We start from the raw sequence: 20,193 nt of genomic DNA on the forward strand, positions 1-20,193 counted from the left end.
AACAGCCCATTGCTATTAGTACCAAAAAAATCACTACCAGGAAAAACTCAAAAACGATGGAGAATGGTAGTTGATTATAGGGGCATAAATAAAAAACTAATAGCCGATAAGTTCCCACTGCCCAGAATAGATGATATTTTGGACCAGTTGGGAAGATCAAAATATTTCTCCTGTTTAGATTTAACATCTGGTTTCCACCAAATTGAACTAGAGAAAAAGTCAAGAAATGTCACATCTTTTACGGCAGATAACGGAACATATAGATTCAAAAGATTGCCTTACGGCCTCAAAATAGCCCCAAACTCATTCCAAAGAATGATGACCATGGCATTTGCAGGATTATCACCTGCACAGGCATTCCTATACATGGACGACTTGGTCGTATTAGGCTGTTCCGAAGAACACATGTTAAAAAACCTTAGAGATGTGTTCACTATCTGCAGAAAATACAATCTAAAGTTGCACCCAGACAAATGTTTATTTTTTAGTCACGAAGTAACATACTTAGGCCATAAATGCACAGACAAAGGAATATTGCCAGACGACACTAAGTTCACATTAATTCAAAACTACCCAACACCAACATCAGCAGACGAAACAAAAAGGTTTGTTGCATTTTGTAACTACTATAGAAGATTTATTCCAAATTTTGCAGAACAAGCTCGTAATTTAACAAGATTAAGTAGAAAAAATACACCCTTTATATGGACGGAAGAGTGCAATACAGCTTTCAATTTTCTTAAAAATGCTCTTATAAGCCCTCAAATCTTACAATACCCAGATTTCAAAAAATCATTTTGCTTAACAACAGATGCCAGCGGTTTCGCATGTGGAGCAGTACTAAGCCAAGAGTACGATGGTAAGCAATTACCAGTTGCATATGCATCTAAGGCATTCACAAAAGGCGAATCCAATAAATCAACAATAGAAAAAAAATTAGCAGCAACTCACTGGGCTATAACATATTTCAGACCATACCTATACGGTACAAAATTCCTGGTGAAAACAGATCATCGCCCATTAACATACCTATTTTCAATGAAAAACCCGTCGTCTAAGTTAACACGAATGCGATTAGATTTAGAAGAATATGATTTTGTGGTCGAGTACATAGCAGGAAAAGAAAACTATGTAGCGGATGCGCTATCCCGCATAGAAATATCAGATTTGAAAAACTTAACTGCCAAGGCAGCCCAAATACTTAAAGTAACAACACGGTCAGAAGCCGAAAAAGTAAAAACAAAAAACACTCTTAATACGACTGGTAAAGAAAGTCTTAAGGTCCCGAAAATATATGAAGCGCTATATAAAAAAGAAGTAAAACGACATGTCGAGCTCATTCTGACCCTTCCGAATTTACTATTCAAAAAGGGAAAACGAATTTGTAGCCAATTTATAGTGAATGACCTGATTATTAACGAGAAAATTGACTTAGGACAATTCTTCAAGAGGCTTACTTTAGAAGCCGGTAATCTAGGCGTCACTAAATTACAACTGTCCTTAGAAGACAGAATATTTAAATATACCCGGGTAGAAGAATTTAAAGAAATGGGAAATAAAAACCTTACAGACATAACAATTGCGTTAACGCCAAAAACAACATACTTGCAAGACAAAAAATCGATCGATAAAATATTAAAACAATTCCACGACGACCCAATTACTGGAGGCCACCGGGGAGTCAATCGTACAATTACCAAGATTAGAGAAAAATACAACTGGAAAAACATGACAAGGGATATAAAAAAGTATATCAAACATTGTGACAAATTTTTGAAGAACAAAACTCTCAAACACAACAAAGAAGAAATGCAATTAACTGCAACGCCAGCAAAAGCATTCGATACGGTTCAGATCGACACAATAGGACCCCTACCAAGGTCAGAAAATAATAATGAATACGCCGTTACAATTCTATGCGATTTGACTAAATACCTTATTACAATACCGATCCCTAGCAAGCATGCTAAAGTCGTAGCCAGTAGTATCTTTAATAACTTTATTCTTATCTATGGTCCTATGAGGACGCTCATAACGGATATGGGTACAGAATATAAAAACAGCATTTTTTCCGAATTATGCCAGTTATTAAAAATTAAACATAGAACATCAACAGCTCATCACCATCAGACACTCGGTGCAGTAGAACGTACACACCGAACATTCAACGAGTATGTTCGCTCGTACATCTCTAGTGAAAAGAATGATTGGGACGAATGGCTAAAGTACTTTACATATTGCTACAATACAACACCATCAACAGTACATGGGTATTGCCCATTTGAACTGGTTTTTGGTAAAAAACCACAAACGTATGACTTTCTAGAAGAAGGTAAGGTTGGTCCAGTATACAACCATGAAGCATACGATAAGGAAGTAAAATATAGATTACAGATAGCTACGAGTAGATCAAAATTATTATTAGAAAAAGCAAAAACAAAACAAAAAGCATATTATGACAGGAACCTAAATAGCATACAAATAAATATAGGAGATTTAGTATTAGTTAAAAATGACACAGGTCATAAACTAGATAACCAATATAGGGGCCCATATAAGGTAATAGGAATAGACGATAGGAATAACTACATATTAAAGGATAGAAATAAAACCACCAACGTAAACAAAAATAGATTAAAAGTATATAAAGAAAATATAATATAAACAATTGGTTCTTTTTCACCATTTCATGGGCATAGAAAAAACGAGAAGGAACGTGTGAGTCGCTTCTGGGGACGCGACTCTACTTATACCCGTACTCAGTCAGTATATACATTTTTGAGCATGATTTTTTAGAATTTTAGAATTTAAAAAAAAATTTTACATTTAACATTTTTTTGCTACATATGATATCTACATCTACATATACAATGTATATTATACATCTAACATGTAGACTGTACATGTTCCAATTAGATTCTACATCTCCTCCGCTAGGGGTTGCTCGCGCACTGAACGCGGCAGAGTGTGCGAGCGAGAAGGAAAATGAGTTGCGTTGTCTGGGACGGGAGGGGGAGGGGAAGCAACTGAAAATGAATTTCTTCATTCTGGCTATAATTATGATCCGATCTAATTCAGATTCGGCAATCTGGTAGATATGGGCATTTTCTACGATACTGCGTTTTTAGTTTTATCGTATCTTTAAAAATGTGCCTGCCACAGATTTTCGTTCTTTGTGTGGGCGGAAGGGGGCGGGGCGAAATTTTGAAATACACTTGTAGCACTGTGATATCACATAAGTCTGGAAACCAAATTTGGTTGCCCTAGCTCTTATAGTCTCTGAGATCTAGGCGCTCAACAAGACGGACAGACAGACAGACAGACAGACAGACCGACAGACAGACAGACAGACGGACAGACAGACATGGCTATATCGACTCGGCTATTGATGCTGATCAAGAATATATATACTTTATGGGGTCGGAAACGTTTCCTTCTCTGCGTTGCACACATCCACTTTTACCACAAATCTAATATACCCCTTAACTCTTTTTTGAGTACGGGTATAAAAAAAAATGTAATAATAATTATATAAAATTACTTATACATACATATATACTTATACCCTTAAACAGAACTAAACAAAAAACGTACATTAACTTTAAAAAAAAAAAATAAAAAAAAAAAAATAAATAAAAAAAAAAATATTACTTCATACAAATACAATGTACACTTAAAGCAATTTACACCTACACAAATATATTTAAACACACACAAACACACTTTGTAAAACCTTGTAACACCTTAGAATAACTCCATTACTATATTACGTTATTCTTATAAAAAGGGAGGTGTTTCGTCATGTCGTCGTCTTAGTCAATGTTTTATGTTAAGATTATTTTTGAATTGTTTTGAAGTCTAGTGTGAGTAGGTTAGGGCAAGGCGGGAGCGCAATAAAAGCTCGCTCTTTCGCTCAAGGCGAATTCGCCCCGCTTTGCCACCGTAGGTTAGTTAGGCATAGAATGAAGTGTAATGAATTTTTAGAATATAATCGTTGAAATTGAATTCGATCGAGCGCACCTAAATTATTTCGTCCCCGCTTTTAATAAATCTTTACGCCACCCAAGTATTTCGGTTTTGTTTTATTAGAAAAACTATTCTAAATTTTCATGGCGCCCCCGGGTGGACGATAAAGAACAAAAATAAAGGCAACAAATAATAGTGACAGTGACACAGTGATAGCACAACCAGTGTAACAAAAATACGCCAACATTAGTTATAAATAATATAACTAATTAATTCTATATTATAGAATAAAAAGTATTGTATAGTTGCCCGCGTCGTGTGTGTATCAAATAACAAAAGACTTGCCAAATCCATCGTGTCGGCCGCGCAATACCCTCACCCGCTTGCTAATCGTTGCTGCTACCCTGCTGGTTACCTGCCGCTTCACCATCAGACACCGTTGCTGCAACCCAAGAGACCTATGGCCCCTTGTGATTGCACGGACTGCAAGAGGAAAGTGGCAGCTGGACTTAAAGATCCGAACGCAGAGCCTGAGGTATTTGTGCAAAAAATTGAAAGCTAGAGCCGAAGACATACATAAATACATATATAAATTGTCTTGTGCTGGAAAAATTGCACCTCGCTTTCAATTCTTGGCACAGCCGTATGATATAGTAGAGTTTGATTTGCATGCATTTAATTTTTTAGTGCACATACATACATATATAACACCATATAACACATATGTACAAAAACCATACCATACTCTATTTGAACCGCTATTTGGACGCACAATTATATATATATCGTTTACCGCAATCACTGTCGCCCCCCCCTTTCCCCTCTCGTTGTGTGAAATTCGCCAAAAAGTTGGTTCGTTAACCCAAGCCGCGGTGTATAACACTTACTTCCATACATACATACATACATACAAGCAGCTGCACCGGTGCATTCTTTTCGTCTCTCGCTTTCGCTTATCCACCGTTGCTTGCTGTGTATTTGGTGGGAGAATTTCGTTGCCGCGCTTGATCAAAACGGAGCGCCAAGTGACGCGCTACCCTGTTTTTCGAGGGTATATTGTTTTTCTTGTCACTTCGCAAGTGACGCGCTACCCCGCATTCTTAGGGTATATTGTTTTGGCTCTCAGTTGGAAAGTGACGCGCTACCCTACATTCTTAGGGTATATTTCTTTCGGCTCTCACTTGGAAAATTACGTGCTACCCTACAGTGTGAGGGTATATCGTTTTGGCTGTCACTTGCAGCCAACTATACACCTCGTGCCTCGACATTCAATTATTGTCGTTCTCGATTTTCGTTCTTGTTTGAACATTTATTATTTCTTTATCTACAAAAATATTGGTTTTCATCGCGTAGATTATAAATAGTAAAATGGCACAAGAAAATAAGTCTGTTCTCGATGACTTAAAAAGTAAGCTCAGAAACCGAGTCAAAAGCATTCGCCGCTTAGAGGATCGTTTAGAGGGTGGGTCGATTCCGTTGCAATTGACAAAGCTACAATGCAGACTCGATGTTCTGAATTCTGCTATTAACAAGGCCAACCTATTGCAGGAGCAAATAGAAAAAATTGATAGCAGAGATGAATTTGGAGCCGAGCTGGAAGAATTGGCCATTGTAACCAAGGAAAAGATAATGTCGCTTATCGATGCCTTGAAGCTAACAAGCGATCCGCCGCCCTCGGTATCAGCTTCTACAGCCTCAACTCGTGCTCGACTTCCGAAATTGGCACTACCAAAATTTAGTGGTAAATATTCGGAGTTTAAAAATTTTATTAGCCTTTTTGAGACTCTTGTTCATAATGATGAGAGTATACCGGTGATCGAAAAATTTAATCATTTAATTTCGTGCCTCTCTAATGAAGCATTAGGAACAATAAAGGCGTTCCAAGTCACCGAGGCCAATTATGCAAAGGCCATGGACAGCCTAAAGCGAGTATATGACAACGAATGTCTAATATATTTTCGAACCAAATCTCCGCACTGTTTAATCTGCCAAAAATCTCGCAACAGTCCGCATCGTCCCTAAGAAGCCTCATCGATACAGTGTCATCGATCTATGGTTCATTATTATCGATAGGAGACGATACGAAGATTTCGAATGCAATGCTCATTCATCTCGTTTTGAACAGAGTCGACCCAGTGACTAGACAGAAGTGGGAAGAACAGCTTGACTTCGTAAAGTTGCCGCTTTGGTCCGACTTTGAAAAAGTTTTAAATCGTCGATACCAGCATTTGTCTGCGGAAGAGTCGACAAAGCCAAGGCAAGAAAAAGTCATGCCAAGCAAGTCGCACAATCGCAGTTCATTTGCTTGTTCTTCCACTCCCCCCAAGCTCAGCGAACATGCAGCTATTGCAATTCGGGAGACCATGTAGTGGCCAACTGCACGCCATTTTCACGTCTCTCGGTTATGCAAAGGTTCGAGTTCACAAAGTCTGCGTCCTTATGTATAAATTGTCTGCAAAAGGGTCACACTGTTGTAAGATGCAAGGCCGCTCACATCACACATTGTTGCATCGATACACAGTGACTGATAATAGTCTCGCGTTGCCGCCACCCCCAGAGAGTTCGTCTCCTCCTTTAAATCAGGACCACCCTTCCACCTCTCATGCTCTGCATGCGACTTCGTTGGACAAGGTGATTTTGGCTACGTCGATCGTAAGTGTCAGAACAAAAAATGGTGATCACATTTTGGCCAGAGCTCTCCTTGACTCTGGATCCCAAACAAACTTCATCACGGAAGACCTCGCCCACCGCTTACAGATCCGTAGAGAGGAGTCGTGTATTACCTTGCTTGGTATTGGTGAATCCAATTCTCAAGTAAAGAATAAAATACACACTGTGGTGAAGTCGCGCATAAATGGTAGTGAGTTCTCCTTTGATTTTTGGATCCTGAAATCAATTTCAGGTTATCATCCTGACCAGTCAGTTAATGTAACTGATTGGAAAATCCCAGAGAACCTACCACTGGCAGACCCCTATTTCTACAAGCCACAAAGAATAGACATGCTGATTGGAGCTGAATCATTCTTTGAGTTATTAGCTGTTGGTCAAATCAAGCAAGGTCCTGACTATCCAACTCTTCAGAAGACCCTTCTTGGCTGGGTTGTTTCGGGAAAATATGTTTCCAAAAGTTCTGCCCCCCAAACGGCAAACAGTTTGAGTTGCAGTGAAGAGCTGTTAGTTTCCATTGACAGGACCTTGCAAAAATTCTGGTCACTGGAAGAAATGCCATCTCCAAAGAAAATTATTTCGCCTGAGCACACGTTATGTGAAAATCACTTTCGGAAGACGACTCAGGTATTGCCATCAGGTCGGTTTGAAGTAAGGCTGCCGTTTAAATCAGATCCAAATTGTTTGGGCAACTCCTTTGAGGTTGCTAAACGGCGGTTTTTGTCGCTCGAAAGAAGATTCTCTCGTGACCCTGAGTTGAAGAAAATGTACTTGGAATTCATGGAAGAGTACCTCTCCTTAGGTCATATGTCACCGACTGACAATACGGTTCCTTCTACTCCACACTACGTAATTCCACATCAGTGTGTTCTTCGGCCCCAAAGTACGTCCACCAAGCTTCGCGTCGTGTTCGATGCGTCGTCGAAGACGTCCTCTCAGGTGGCCTTGAATGAGATTCTGATGGTCGGACCGACCATTCAAGAGGAATTATACTCAACACTGCTCCGCTTCCGTCTGCACAGGTTCGCCCTGACTGCCGATGTGAAAAAGATGTATCGCCAAGTGATGGTGAATGAAGCGGATAGGCAGTTTCAGATGATAGTGTGGAGAAGAGACCCATCTGAGTCCTTGAGATTATACAAGCTTAACACCGTGACTTATGGGACTGGACCAGCCCCTTTTTTGGCTATCCGGTGTTTAAAAAGGTTGAGTGAGTCTGTGAAGCTATCATTCCCTAAAGCTGCTGACGTTATTGGGTCCGACTTTTACGTTGATGACATGTTGACTGGTGCTGCATGCGTAGAGGAGCTAAGGGCAATTAAGTCCGAAGTATCTCAGGTTCTTCAGACCGCAGGGTTTGAGTTAGCGAAGTGGTTTTCGAACTCACCTGAAATCACCGCATCTGAGAGCACAGCAAAACCCATAACGATCTCGGATTCAGAATCGACTAAGGCGTTAGGAATCTCATGGTTGCCTAAGGAAGATGCCTTTCAGTTTAAAATTGACAATGAAGTCATGGGTCTCCGAGCGACAAAACGGAACATACTGTCGGTGACATCGAAGCTGTTCGACCCCCTTGGATTGTTAAGTCCTATCGTCATAAAGGGCAAGATCCTATTGCAGGAACTTTGGCTTAACAAACTAGATTGGGATGAGTCGATTCCGATGCACTTGGAAACAGCATGGAATATGTTGAAAAATACACTGTCTCAATTGGAAGAGATATCCATACCTCGGTTTGTGTATTCCGATCCGATGTCACCGATCCAAATACATGCCTTCGCTGACGCCTCCATGAGAGCTTATGGAGCGTGCGTCTATGTCCGTAGCAGAACTGCAGAAGGTTTAAAAATATCATTGTTGACTTCAAAGTCCAAAGTAGCGCCGCTCAAGACCAAAACGCTCCCACGGCTTGAGTTATGTGCCGCTCACCTTCTCGCGGATCTCTGTCACAGAATCAAGCCCCTATTAAAGGTCCCTATCGAACGAGCTGTTTATTGGTCAGACTCTGAAGTAACTCTTCACTGGATTCGGTCGCATCCATCTTCGTTGTCGACGTTCGTTTCGAATAGGGTGGCTGAGATTCAGGAGTGGTCAGATGAAGCTACGTGGCGGCATGTCCCTACAAAACAGAACCCTGCAGATATTGTGTCAAGAGGTTGTGACGTCAAAGAAATCGTCCAGTCAATCTGGTTTGAAGGACCATCATTTTTGAAGGATGAAGAAGAGACCTGGCCAAAAAACCCTCATTTCGAGCCTACAGAAGATGTCGAGCTGGAGAAGAGGAAGAACGCGGTCGGGCTGACCGCTGCGGTAGAAATTTCGGATTTGGTAGATGTCTTCGAGGGATTCTCGTCACACCTCAAGCTGCTTAGAGTGTTTTGTTATATGTTCCGCTTTATAAAAAAAATGTAAAAACCCGAGCATAACGTTTGAAAAAACGGTTTCACCGACCGAGTATGATGAAGCCTTTCGCAAAATTGGAAATCGAGAAAGTTCGGAAAGGATCTAGAGTTGGTCCTAGTCTTCAGCGGTTGAACCCTTTCATCCATGAAGACACTGGTACTTGGTGTACTTTTTCGTTGTTGAGAGTAGGGGGGCGACTAGCTAAAGCTCCTATATCATACGATGCCAAGTTTCCGTTGCTTTTGACGAAGCGTTCGCAATTCGTGCGGAGCTATGTTCGTCATCTGCACCATATCAATTTTCATGTCGGCCCACGAGCACTTGTGAGCATCCTTCGACAGAGTGTTTGGATCGTAAACGCTCAGGAGGTCTGCAGTCAGACAGTTCGATCGTGTATCCGCTGCTTTAAATGCAAGCCTCGACTGCTGACGCAACTGATGGGAAATTTAACCGCAGACCGGCTCCGTGCTCTCCGCCCATTTTCAATTTGCGGCGTTGATTTTTGTAGACCCGTCTCGACGACATTGAAAATTCGAGGAAGGCCCCCATACAAGTCCTATATCGCGCTTTTTGTTTGTTTTGCGTCCAAAGCGGTTCACTTAGAACTTGTATCCGACTTGACCACTGACTCTTTTTTATTGGCTTTCCAAAGGTTCGTTGGGCGCCGAGGATATCCCCAGATCGTCCATTGCGACAACGGGACGAATTTCGTCGGAGCGAGCCGCCACCTCAGCGCTCTGCAGAAGGCGCTCGAGGACGGGGCGGACGCAGTTCGCGAATTCGCGTCAAGAAAAGGATGCGAATTTGCGTTCATACCGCCTCGAGCGCCGCACATGGGAGGACTCTGGGAGGCAGGTGTCAAGTCTGCGAAGAGCCTACTCCTACGGGCGGTAGGCAGCGCGCTATTGACCGCCGAAGAGCTCGCCACAGTCCTCGTCGGGATCGAGGCCGTCCTGAACTCCAGGCCGCTGGGAGCCCACAGCCAGGACCCCAGCGACGGCGAGGCACTCACGCCCGGGCACCTGCTGACAGGCGGGTCGCTCATCGCCCCCCCAGCACTGCGGACTCCGGACCAGGAGGGTCTCAGCTGCTTGCGGCGATGGCAACTTGCCTCGTCAGTCAGGCAAGCGTTCTGGCGGCGATGGTCCAAGGAATATGTCCTGGGCCTTCAAATTCGGGGCAAGTGGCACCAGCGGAAACCCGACGTCAAGGAGGGAGACCTCGTCCTCGTGGCCGAGGACAACATGCCTCCACAGGAGTGGCTCTTCGGGAGGGTGATCGCCACGCACGCCGGGGAGGACGGCATGGTCAGGGTCGTCGACCTTAGGAGGAGCGATGGGGGCATTTTTCGGCGGGCCATCCACAAGTTGGCGCCGCTACCAATGTGTTGAAGCCGCTCAGGCCTTCAACGGGGCCGGTGTTTCGTCATGTCGTCGTCTTAGTCAATGTTTTATGTTAAGATTATTTTTGAATTGTTTTGAAGTCTAGTGTAAGTAGGTTAGGGCAAGGCGGGAGCGCAATAAAAGCTCGCTCTTTCGCTCAAGGCGAATTCGCCCCGCTTTGCCACCGTAGGTTAGTTAGGCATAGAATGAAGTGTAATGAATTTTTAGAATATAATCGTTGAAATTGAATTCGATCGAGCGCACCTAAATTATTTCGTCCCCGCTTTTAATAAATCTTTACGCCACCCAAGTATTTCGGTTTTGTTTTATTAGAAAAACTATTCTAAATTTTCAATATTCATGCAGTGTGTTTGGCCTAACCAATTTAAGCACCACCCCAAGGCCAAGTTGCAATATGATGCAGTTTCGGCGGCGGTCATTGTCGCTGCCCAAAAGTGATGCGTCTGCATCTAAACCGTGAGAACCTTACGTAACGGGCATTGGGCAGGTACCACCGCTGACCGAAAGCTGACGCGTCATATTGCATATTGACTTTGGGAACCTTACGCAACAGGGCTTTGTTTCCCACGATAGAACACCTGCATGGAGGCAACTCGCCCCAACGATTTTGTATAAATATAAGCTTAATTTAAATAAAAATCAATTATAACTTTCACCTCCAAGCGTACTACAACTTCTACTTGACCAAAAAACTAAAACTCTTCAATTACCTGGTATAAAAATGACTTTTTAAAAGGAACTTTTAATTATCCTTTAAATTGATGCCTTAAAACCAATAAGTGTGAGCGAGATGCATATATTAACTCTCTTGAAAATCAACATTTGTGCGTTTATAAGAGTACAAAATGGCGGCATTCTTTGCGCTATCTTGTGTTTCTGTGTTTCAGATTCGGCAATCTGGTAGATATGATCATTTTCTACGATACTGCGTTTTTAGCTATATCGTGTCTTTAAAATTGTAGCTGCCCCAGATTTTTGTCCTTTGTAGGGGCGAAAGGGGGCGGGGCGAAATTATGAAATACACTTGTAGCAGTGTGACATCACGTGCGTCTGGAAACAAAATTTGTTTGCCTTAGCTCTTATAGTCTCTGAGAACTAGGCGCTCATCAAGACGGACGGACGGACGGACAGACAGACATGGCTATATCGACTCGGCTATTGATGCTGATCAAGAATATGGATACATTATGGGGTCGGAAACGTCTCCTCCTCTGCGTTGCACACATCCACTTTTACCACAAATACAATATACCCCTTAACTCTTTTTTGAGTACGGGTATAAACAGTGAAACAACATATGGGCATTTCTCTGAAATCGAACGGGACATTCGTACGCATTTCAAGTGGTATAAAGGTCAAAATAAGACGGATTTTCAAAATCGTTTTACCTTTATGATACACCTCATGACTAGGCCTATAAGTGGTGCTAGGTCGCTTTTGAGCCACTATTCGTTTTCGAGATTTTGTCAAAAAAACCGAACCATTTCCACGGGAAAAATATGAAAGTTGAGGCCATATGTTGATGCAAATTTCTATACATGTCGTGTTTTAATGTCTCTTTAAAATGGTAATATAAAACGCAAATAAGAGTCGTGGTTTTTTTTTAATTTAATGATGACCATATTCGCATGGGACAAAAGTTCCTAGGTTAATAACATTTTCCCAAGAATGTACTTTTTTATATGAGATAATAGTAATAGAAAATATGGCCAAACAAAAATATCAAAAAAGTGAATTTTTGCTTATTTGAATAAGTTTTCACATCAAAGTTATTGAAATTATATGTGAATTGAGTAAATTAGTTGCCGTTCATAAAATTTTTACTATAATATCGCAACATAATTATATGGAAATGTTTTTTTATAGACATTACATTTTTTGTTCTCGGTGGACCTCGTCAGGGAAATGCCCATATATGTATGTATATACTAATTCCTTGCATATATGTGGGGGTTTTGGTTTAATATTAAGTTTAATAAATGTTGAAATATAGTATTTGGTACAAGAAATAGAATTTAAGCGTCGTTCGTCGTCTGGTCTCTTTCCACAACCCTCTCACGTCGGCAGCTGGATCGAAACTCTCTCGGCCTCTCTCTTCTCGATCTGCTTTGTGCAGATGTCTTAATTCGCCATCGGTCGTGCTTGCTGTTGTGCTTTTGGAATTCCAACCCACATATACATATATATATAGAAAGATAAATGTGTTTGGCTATTAAGAGTTTTTAATAGCCGTTGAAACTCAGTTATTATTAAGAAAAAAGTCTAGCGTTTCAATAGGTAATGTTGTACAATTTGTTTCGTATTTTTAAGGGAAAGTAGGCTTCAGTATGATGACCGATATAATAAAGTGATGCGATGGATACGAAGATCTCTCAACTGGCTACAAGTGCAGATGGGCCGCTTTGCCAGCGCCCTATGCAGCAAGTCTTGAAATAGAGCGAAAGCGAGCGATGAGCGGGGCAGATGCTAAGCCGAGCACGAACGTCATATGGAACGCGAGAGACCAGCTTAGATGCAGCAACTGCAACAACAAAGCGAAGAAGGCGAGATAAAATGAAAGAGCGGCCGCTGCCTTGACCCGACATACTCCCCCGTTGGAAGCCTGACTTTCAACAGCATCTTTAAGGGGAAGCAGACACAGCTTGTTAACGGCTCGCCTGGTGATTCCAGTTGCAGTCTTCAGAACAGCGACTCGGGCGACGCTATCTCTTTCAGGTAGTAGTTCGACCACCCTCGCTAGTGGCCACTTCATGGGAGGTAGATTTTCATCCTTGACGAGGAACAGGTCGGTGACTGTTAAACTCGGTTTCTGAGTTCGCCACTTTGAGCGCTGCTGCAGCGACGTGATGTACTGCTCCTTCCACCGGGACCAAAAGAGCTGTTGAAGGTACGAAACGCGCTACCAGGCGTCAAGGCGATCGAAGTTTAGCTTCGTGACGTCAGTCTCAGCTAACGAAGCAGGAGGGTGCTGGAGTTAAAACGTCAAGATCGGCAGGACTCTCTGAAATGGGAACTAAAGGTCTTGTATTAATGACTGCCGTGATGTGGCATAACAGCGTCCGCAGCTCGTCAAATCCATGAACAGAAATGGATATCGCTCGATAGAAGTGGTACTTGGCCGTCTGCACTGCAGCTTCCCATAGGCCAGCAAAGTGTGGAGAGCACGGCGGGATAAACTGCCAATCAATAGACTCAACCAAACAAAAATCCAGAACCGCCTTCAGATGATCATCGCTGAGAAACAGGCGCCTTAGCTCCACGAGCTCGTTCCTTGCACCGACACAATTGGGTGCGTTGTCTGACCAAATTTACCGTGGCTTTCGTCTGGTGCATATAAAACGCTTTAGACCGTGGAGAACTGTCAATAGATCCTTGATCAGCTCCAGATGAACAGCCTTGGTCGCGAAACAAATAAGGACGCAGACGTTGCACTTGATTGGAGCCTTGTTGCGTGCCTCCGGCTTGTAGAAAAACGGGCCACAAAAGTCTACGCCTGTGATCTCAAAGGCATGAGAACCGTCTAGGCGCTCCTTTGGAAGATCCGCCATGATGTGCTCCAATATTCTAGGTTTCGTTCGAAAACATCTCACGCACTTGTATACGGCTTTGTTAACTGTCTTCTTCCCCCCAATATTGGGATCGGATTAATCCCAGCTAAGCTCGAGGACTGGCGTGCAGATTCCGCTCATGAAAGTGAGAGATAATTGCAAGAGTAAGCGGATGGCTGCTGGGCAAAATGATGTGATGACGGCCATCAAAATTCAACGAAGAATTATTCAGCCGACCCTCAACTCTGAGGAGTCCAAATGATCCATGAAAGGGCACAATGATGAAAGTGAGCTGGATGAGGAGACCACTCCCCTAGCGCGCAGTAACTTCATGTCTTCCAAGAGCTGTGTACGCTGGACCAGCCGCACCAATAACTGGGTTCCACGCTCAATGTCAGAGAAGGTGAGTCCAGGGCGCCGAATCCAGTTGCATAATTTTTGAATGTACCCAAAAACGCGTTGCAAAAAAGCGAATGAGTTCACATACTTGGAATTGGCTACAATGTCCAAGTAGGGTGATTTGGACAAGAAAACCTTTCGACGTAGCTCAAGGGTTGGCTTATCAGGCAACACCGTAGCTGGCCAGTCATCTGAAGAGCCACAAAGAAAGGGAAGTCCATGAGCCCAAAGGGGTGACTCACTCAACTCGACTGGTAGAGCCCCTCGCGAAAGAATGTCGGCCGGGTTCAAAGCTTTGGGAACATAGTGTCATTCCATTTTTTCAGCCAGTTCATGTATCGTTGGCACTCTATTTGCGACAAATATATTGAATCGGGACGGCTCGTCCCGAATCCAAGAGAGCGCAACAGCCGAATCACACCAACAGTAGCACCTTCCTTTGAAGACACTCATTCCGGCTACCTCAGATATGAGCCTAGCTAGCAATTCCCCTCCACAAAGCTCCAGCTTTGGTATGGTAAGTGTTTTCAATGGAGCAAGACGAGATTTTGCACAAAGCAAGTGACTGCTGGATCGCTGACCCTTCGACACAACATAAATGCAGGCACCATAAGCCTCTATGCTGGCGTCGCAAAATCCGTAAATTTCTAGCTCAGAGTTCGGAATGAGCACAAGCCGAGGAAATTCATAACGCCGAATCTTGCCAAAACTACTGCATATTTCCTGCCACGAGGTGTTGAGTGCGGATGGCAAGCTTTCATCCCAGGACAGACACGACCCATCCCAAACGAGTTTTCTGAATTGATGGCAATCCTGGCAGTAATTTGACCTGACCAACACAAAGAAGCTTGTAGAACAGACTGGCGCCAATTAAAAGATCGACACGCTGAGGTCTATGAAACTCTGGATCAGCAAGTGGTAGTTTTGCTGGAATGTTCTAGTCGTGAGTGTCTATTCCGAAACTTGGTTGACGATCGGTTATGTTACAACAGCAGTGATGAGAGTTGAGTAGTCCGTCGAGCGAGAGTTCAGGCTAATGTTGACAGAAAATCCATCCGTGACGAAGTTTGAATCACCTATTCCAGATACTGCAGTCGATGATTTTATTTTTCGAAGCTGAAGCTGATTGGCAACACGAGAGGTAAGGTGAGGTGCAGCTGAGAGCTGGAATCAAGCAAAACTCGGCAGGGAACGAGGACTCCTGAACGATTTTTAACCAAGACTGTTGCCGTGGCTAACAGAACAATATCATTACTGAAAACTTTGGCAATAAGAGCAGCAGAGGTAGACGATGAAGTAGAGGGTGCAGTGGCATTATGAGACAACGTGATGAGACTAGACGGCGCAGACGGAGATAGAGTTTCAAGTGCCACTGATTGAGTTTGGACTGCAGTGCCTGCGCCCGCAGATACGACAGCTGCTCGAGCTGCATTTAGACAGTTTTTAGACAGTTTAAGCATAGAGAGAGTCTCTTGACTTCCTTAAGGCAATTTGCAGGGGACAGGGCCTTGAACTTCGAGCAATAATGGATTTCGTGAGCAGTTTCACTGCAAAGAACGCAGCCTGATGAGCTGTGACTTGTGGCATCAAGTGCGGATCTAGAATGGTCAGTTTCTGTACTTCTGTCCACCTGACTGCTCGGCGCATAAGTTGCCATAGCGAAATCCACGGTTTCCAATGTCCTGCATCGCTGTTCCAAGAACGAGGCCACGCCTGCATATGAGAGTTGAACTTGTCCGAAATCTCCCGAAGCATAGCCACTGACCCATTTTCCACAGCCTGGAGCCCCAGGATTTCAGTGCCTGAAAGACCAACCGTCGATTATTAAATCTCTGTTCCAATAACTCTAATGCCATGTTATAGTTGCCATCCGAGAGTTCTAACGTTCCAATTGTCTCCAACGCCAAATCACGCAAGCAAGATCGCAGATGCTGTAACTTTTCAATGTTGGATAGGTCCGGATGATTGTCAATAATGGTAACAAACATAGAATAAAAATCTGACCAGTTTGCATACCCTCCGCCAAACGTTGGCAATTGCAAAGGCGGCAGGGACTGCCGACGGCGAGGTGGAGGCTGCGAACAGGCAAATCCAGCAGTTGCATTTGTTCCAGCCAACGTGGAATGAGAAGGCATGTGATCGCTAGCCCTGGCAATTTCACGACAAATTGACGGCTTCAATGTTCGGAAAAGTGTTCGAAACTTGTCGTGCAATCCACTGCTAAATTCTCGACAATCCAATTCTTCGAGCTCGTTCCACACGGTTTTGAACGTACCCTGCAGCTCCTCGATCTCCTCCAACCTTACCACGAGCATATAGTAATCGCAAGCCGACAATTCATTCTCCCAAGTCAATATTTGAATGCTAAATTGTAGTTTGTGATTGCACGAATATATTAACTGATGCACAATCACGTCGGGGTCACCAAATGTTTGGCTATTAAGTTTTTAATAGCCGTTGAAACTCAGTTATTATTAAGAAAAAAGTCTAGCGTTTCAATAGGTTATATTGTACAATTTATTTCGTATTGGTAAGGGAATGTAGGCGTCAATATGATGACCGATATAATAAAGTGATGCGATGGATACGAAGAAAATTATCTCTCAACTAGCTACAAGGGGAGGACTTGCCAGCGCCCTATGCAGCAAGTCTTGAAAGAGAGCGAAAGCGAGCGATAAAAGAAGAACAGCTCGGGGCAGATGCTAAGCCGAGCACGAACGTCATATGGAACGCGAGAGGCCTGCTTAGATGCTGCAACTGCAACAACAAAGCGAAGAAGGCCAGATAAAAATTAAAGAGCGGCCCCTGCCGTTCATAAACATAGGCTGATGCTGAACAATGATTTGTACAGTGGACATAGAAAATAATGAACATAATGAAATAATATTTAGGCTGCTTGACCCGACATACTCCCCCCGTTGAAAGCCTGACTTTCAACAGCATCTTTAAGGGGAAGCAGACACAGCTTGTTAACGGCTCGCTTGGTGATTCCAGATGCCGTCTTCAGAACAGCGATTCGGGCGATGGCATCTCTTCCAGGTAGTAGTTCGACCACCCTCGCTAGTGGCCACTTCATGGGAGGCTGATTTTCATCCTTGACGAGGACCAGGTCGGTGACTGCTAAACTCGGTTCCAAAAGAGCTGTTGAAGGTACGAAACGCGCTACCAGGCGTCAAGGCGATCGAAGTGTAGCTTCGTGACGTCAGTCTCAGCTAACGAAGCAGGAGGGCCGCCATTCAAGAAATGTGCTGGAGTTAAAACGTCAAGATCGGCAGGACTCTCTGAAATGGGAACTAAAGGTCTTGTATTAATGACTGCCGTGATGTGGCATAACAGCGTCCGCAGCTCGTCAAATCCATGAACAGAAATGGATATCGCTCGATAGAAGTGGTACTTGGCCGTCTGCACTGCAGCTTCCCATAGGCCAGCAAAGTGCGGAGAGCACGGCGGGATAAACAGCCAGAACCGCCTTCAGATGATCATCGCTGAGAAACAGGCGCATTAGCTCCACGAGCTCGTTCCTTGCACCGACACAATTGGGTGCGTTGTCTGACCAAATTTATCGTGGCTTTCGTCTGGTGCATATAAAACGCTTTAGACCGTGGAGAACTGTCAATAGATCCTTGATCAGCTCCAGATGAACAGCCTTGGTCGCGAAACAAATAAGGACGCAGACGTTGCACTTGATTGGAGCCTTGTTGCGTGCCTCCGGCTTGTAGAAAAACGGGCCACAAAAGTCTACGCCTGTGATCTCAAAGGCATGAGAACCGTCTAGGCGCTCCTTTGGAAGATCCGCCATGATGTGCTCCAATATTCTAGGTTTCGTTCGAAAACATCTCACGCACTTGTATACGGCTTTGTTAACTGTCTTCTTCCCCCCCAATATTGGGATCGGATTAATCCCAGCTAAGCTCGAGGACTGCCGTGCAGATTCCGCTCATGAAAGTGAGAGATAATTGCAAGAGTAAGCGGATGGCTGCTGGGCAAAATGATGTGATGACGGCCATCAAAATTCAACGAAGAATAATTCAGCCGACCCTCAACTCTGAGGAGTCCAAATGATCCATGAAAGGGCACAATGATGAAAGTGAGCTGGATGAGGAGACCACTCCCCTAGCGGGCAGTAACTTCATGTCTTCCCAGAGCTGTGTACGCTGGACCAGCCGCACCAATAACTGGGTTCCACGCTCAATGTCAGAGAAGGTGAGTCCAGGTCAGCCGAATCCAGTTGCATAATTTTTGAATGTACCCAAAAACGCGTTGCAAAAAAGCGAATGAGTTCACATACTTGGAATTGGCTACAATGTCCAAGTAGGGTGATTTGGACAAGAAAACCTTACGACGTAGCTCAAGGGTTGGCTTATCAGGCAACACCGTAGCTGCCCAGTCATCTGAAGAGCCACAAGGAAAGGGAAGTCCATGAGCCCAAAGGGGTGACTCACTCAACTCGACTGGTAGAGCCCCTCGCGAAAGAATGTCGGCCGGGTTCAAAGCTTTGGGAACATAGTGTCATTCCATTTTTTCAGCCAGTTCATGTATCGTTGGCACTCTATTTGCGACAAATATATTGAATCGGGACGGCTCGTCCCGAATCCAAGAGAGCGCAACAGCACTCATTCCGGCTATCTCAGATATGAGCCTAGCTAGCAATTCCCCTCCACAAAGCTCCAGCTTTGGTATGGTAAGTGTTTTCAATGGAGCAAGACGAGATTTTGCACAAAGCAAGTGACTGCTGGATCGCTGACCCTTCGACACAACATAAATGCAGGCACCATAAGCCTCTATGCTGGCGTCGCAAAATCCGTAAATTTCTAGCTCAGAGTTCGGAATGAGCACAAGCCGAGGAAATTCATAACGCCGAATCTTGCCAAAACTACTGCATATTTCCTGCCACGAGGTGTTGAGTGCGGATGGCAAGCTTTCATCCCAGGACAGACACGACCCATCCCAAACGAGTTTTCTGAATTGATGGCAATCCTGGCAGTAATTTGACCTGACCAACACAAAGAAGCTTGTAGAACAGACTGGCGCCAATTAAAAGATCGACACGCTGAGGTCTATGAAACTCTGGATCAGCAAGTGGTAGTTTTGCTGGAATGTTCTAGTCGTGAGTGTCTATTCCGAAACTTGGTTGACGATCGGTTATGTTACAACAGCAGTGATGAGAGTTGAGTAGTCCGTCGAGCGAGAGTTCAGGCTAATGTTGACAGAAAATCCATCCGTGACGAAGTTTGAATCACCTATTCCAGATACTGCAGTCGATGATTTTATTTTTCGAAGCTGAAGCTGATTGGCAACACGAGAGGTAAGGTGAGGTGCAGCTGAGAGCTGGAATCAAGCAAAACTCGGCAGGGAACGAGGACTCCTGAACGATTTTTAACCAAGACTGTTGCCGTGGCTAACAGAACAACATCATTACTGAAAACTTTGGCAATAAGAGCAGCAGAGGTAGACGATGAAGTAGAGGGTGCAGTGGCATTATGAGACAACGTGATGAGACTAGACGGCGCAGACGGAGATAGAGTTTCAAGTGCCACTGATTGAGTTTGGACTGCAGTGCCTGCGCCCGCAGATACGACAGCTGCTCGAGCTGCATTTAGACAGTTTAAGCATAGAGAGAGTCTCTTGACTTCCTTAAGGCAATTTGCAGGGGACAGGGCCTTGAATTTCGAGCAATAATGGATTTCGTGAGCAGTTTCACTGCAAAGAACGCAGCCTGATGAGCTGTGACTTGTGGCATCAAGTGCGGATCTAGAATGGTCAGTTTCTGTACTTCTGTCCACCTGACTGCTCGGCGCATAAGT

General features: G+C 43.9%; 1 protein-coding gene across 1 annotated transcript; it reads right to left on the reverse strand.

Moving 5' to 3' along the window:
• Nucleotides 1-278: 278 nt before the first annotated feature.
• On the reverse strand, nucleotides 279-13,990 carry LOC121404392. The gene is made up of 4 exons (XM_041593732.1): nucleotides 13,755-13,990; nucleotides 13,397-13,712; nucleotides 13,030-13,320; nucleotides 279-389 (listed from the first exon to the last, which is right to left on the reverse strand). Exons 1-4 carry the CDS (start codon nucleotides 13,988-13,990, stop codon nucleotides 279-281), a joined length of 954 nt encoding a protein of 317 aa, XP_041449666.1.
• Between the last annotated feature and the right edge of the window lie 6,203 nt (nucleotides 13,991-20,193).

The sequence above is a fragment of the Drosophila obscura genome, unplaced genomic scaffold (genome assembly GCF_018151105.1).
Source record: "Drosophila obscura isolate BZ-5 IFL unplaced genomic scaffold, ASM1815110v1 contig_199, whole genome shotgun sequence".
Lineage (NCBI taxonomy): Eukaryota > Metazoa > Arthropoda > Insecta > Diptera > Drosophilidae > Drosophila > Drosophila obscura.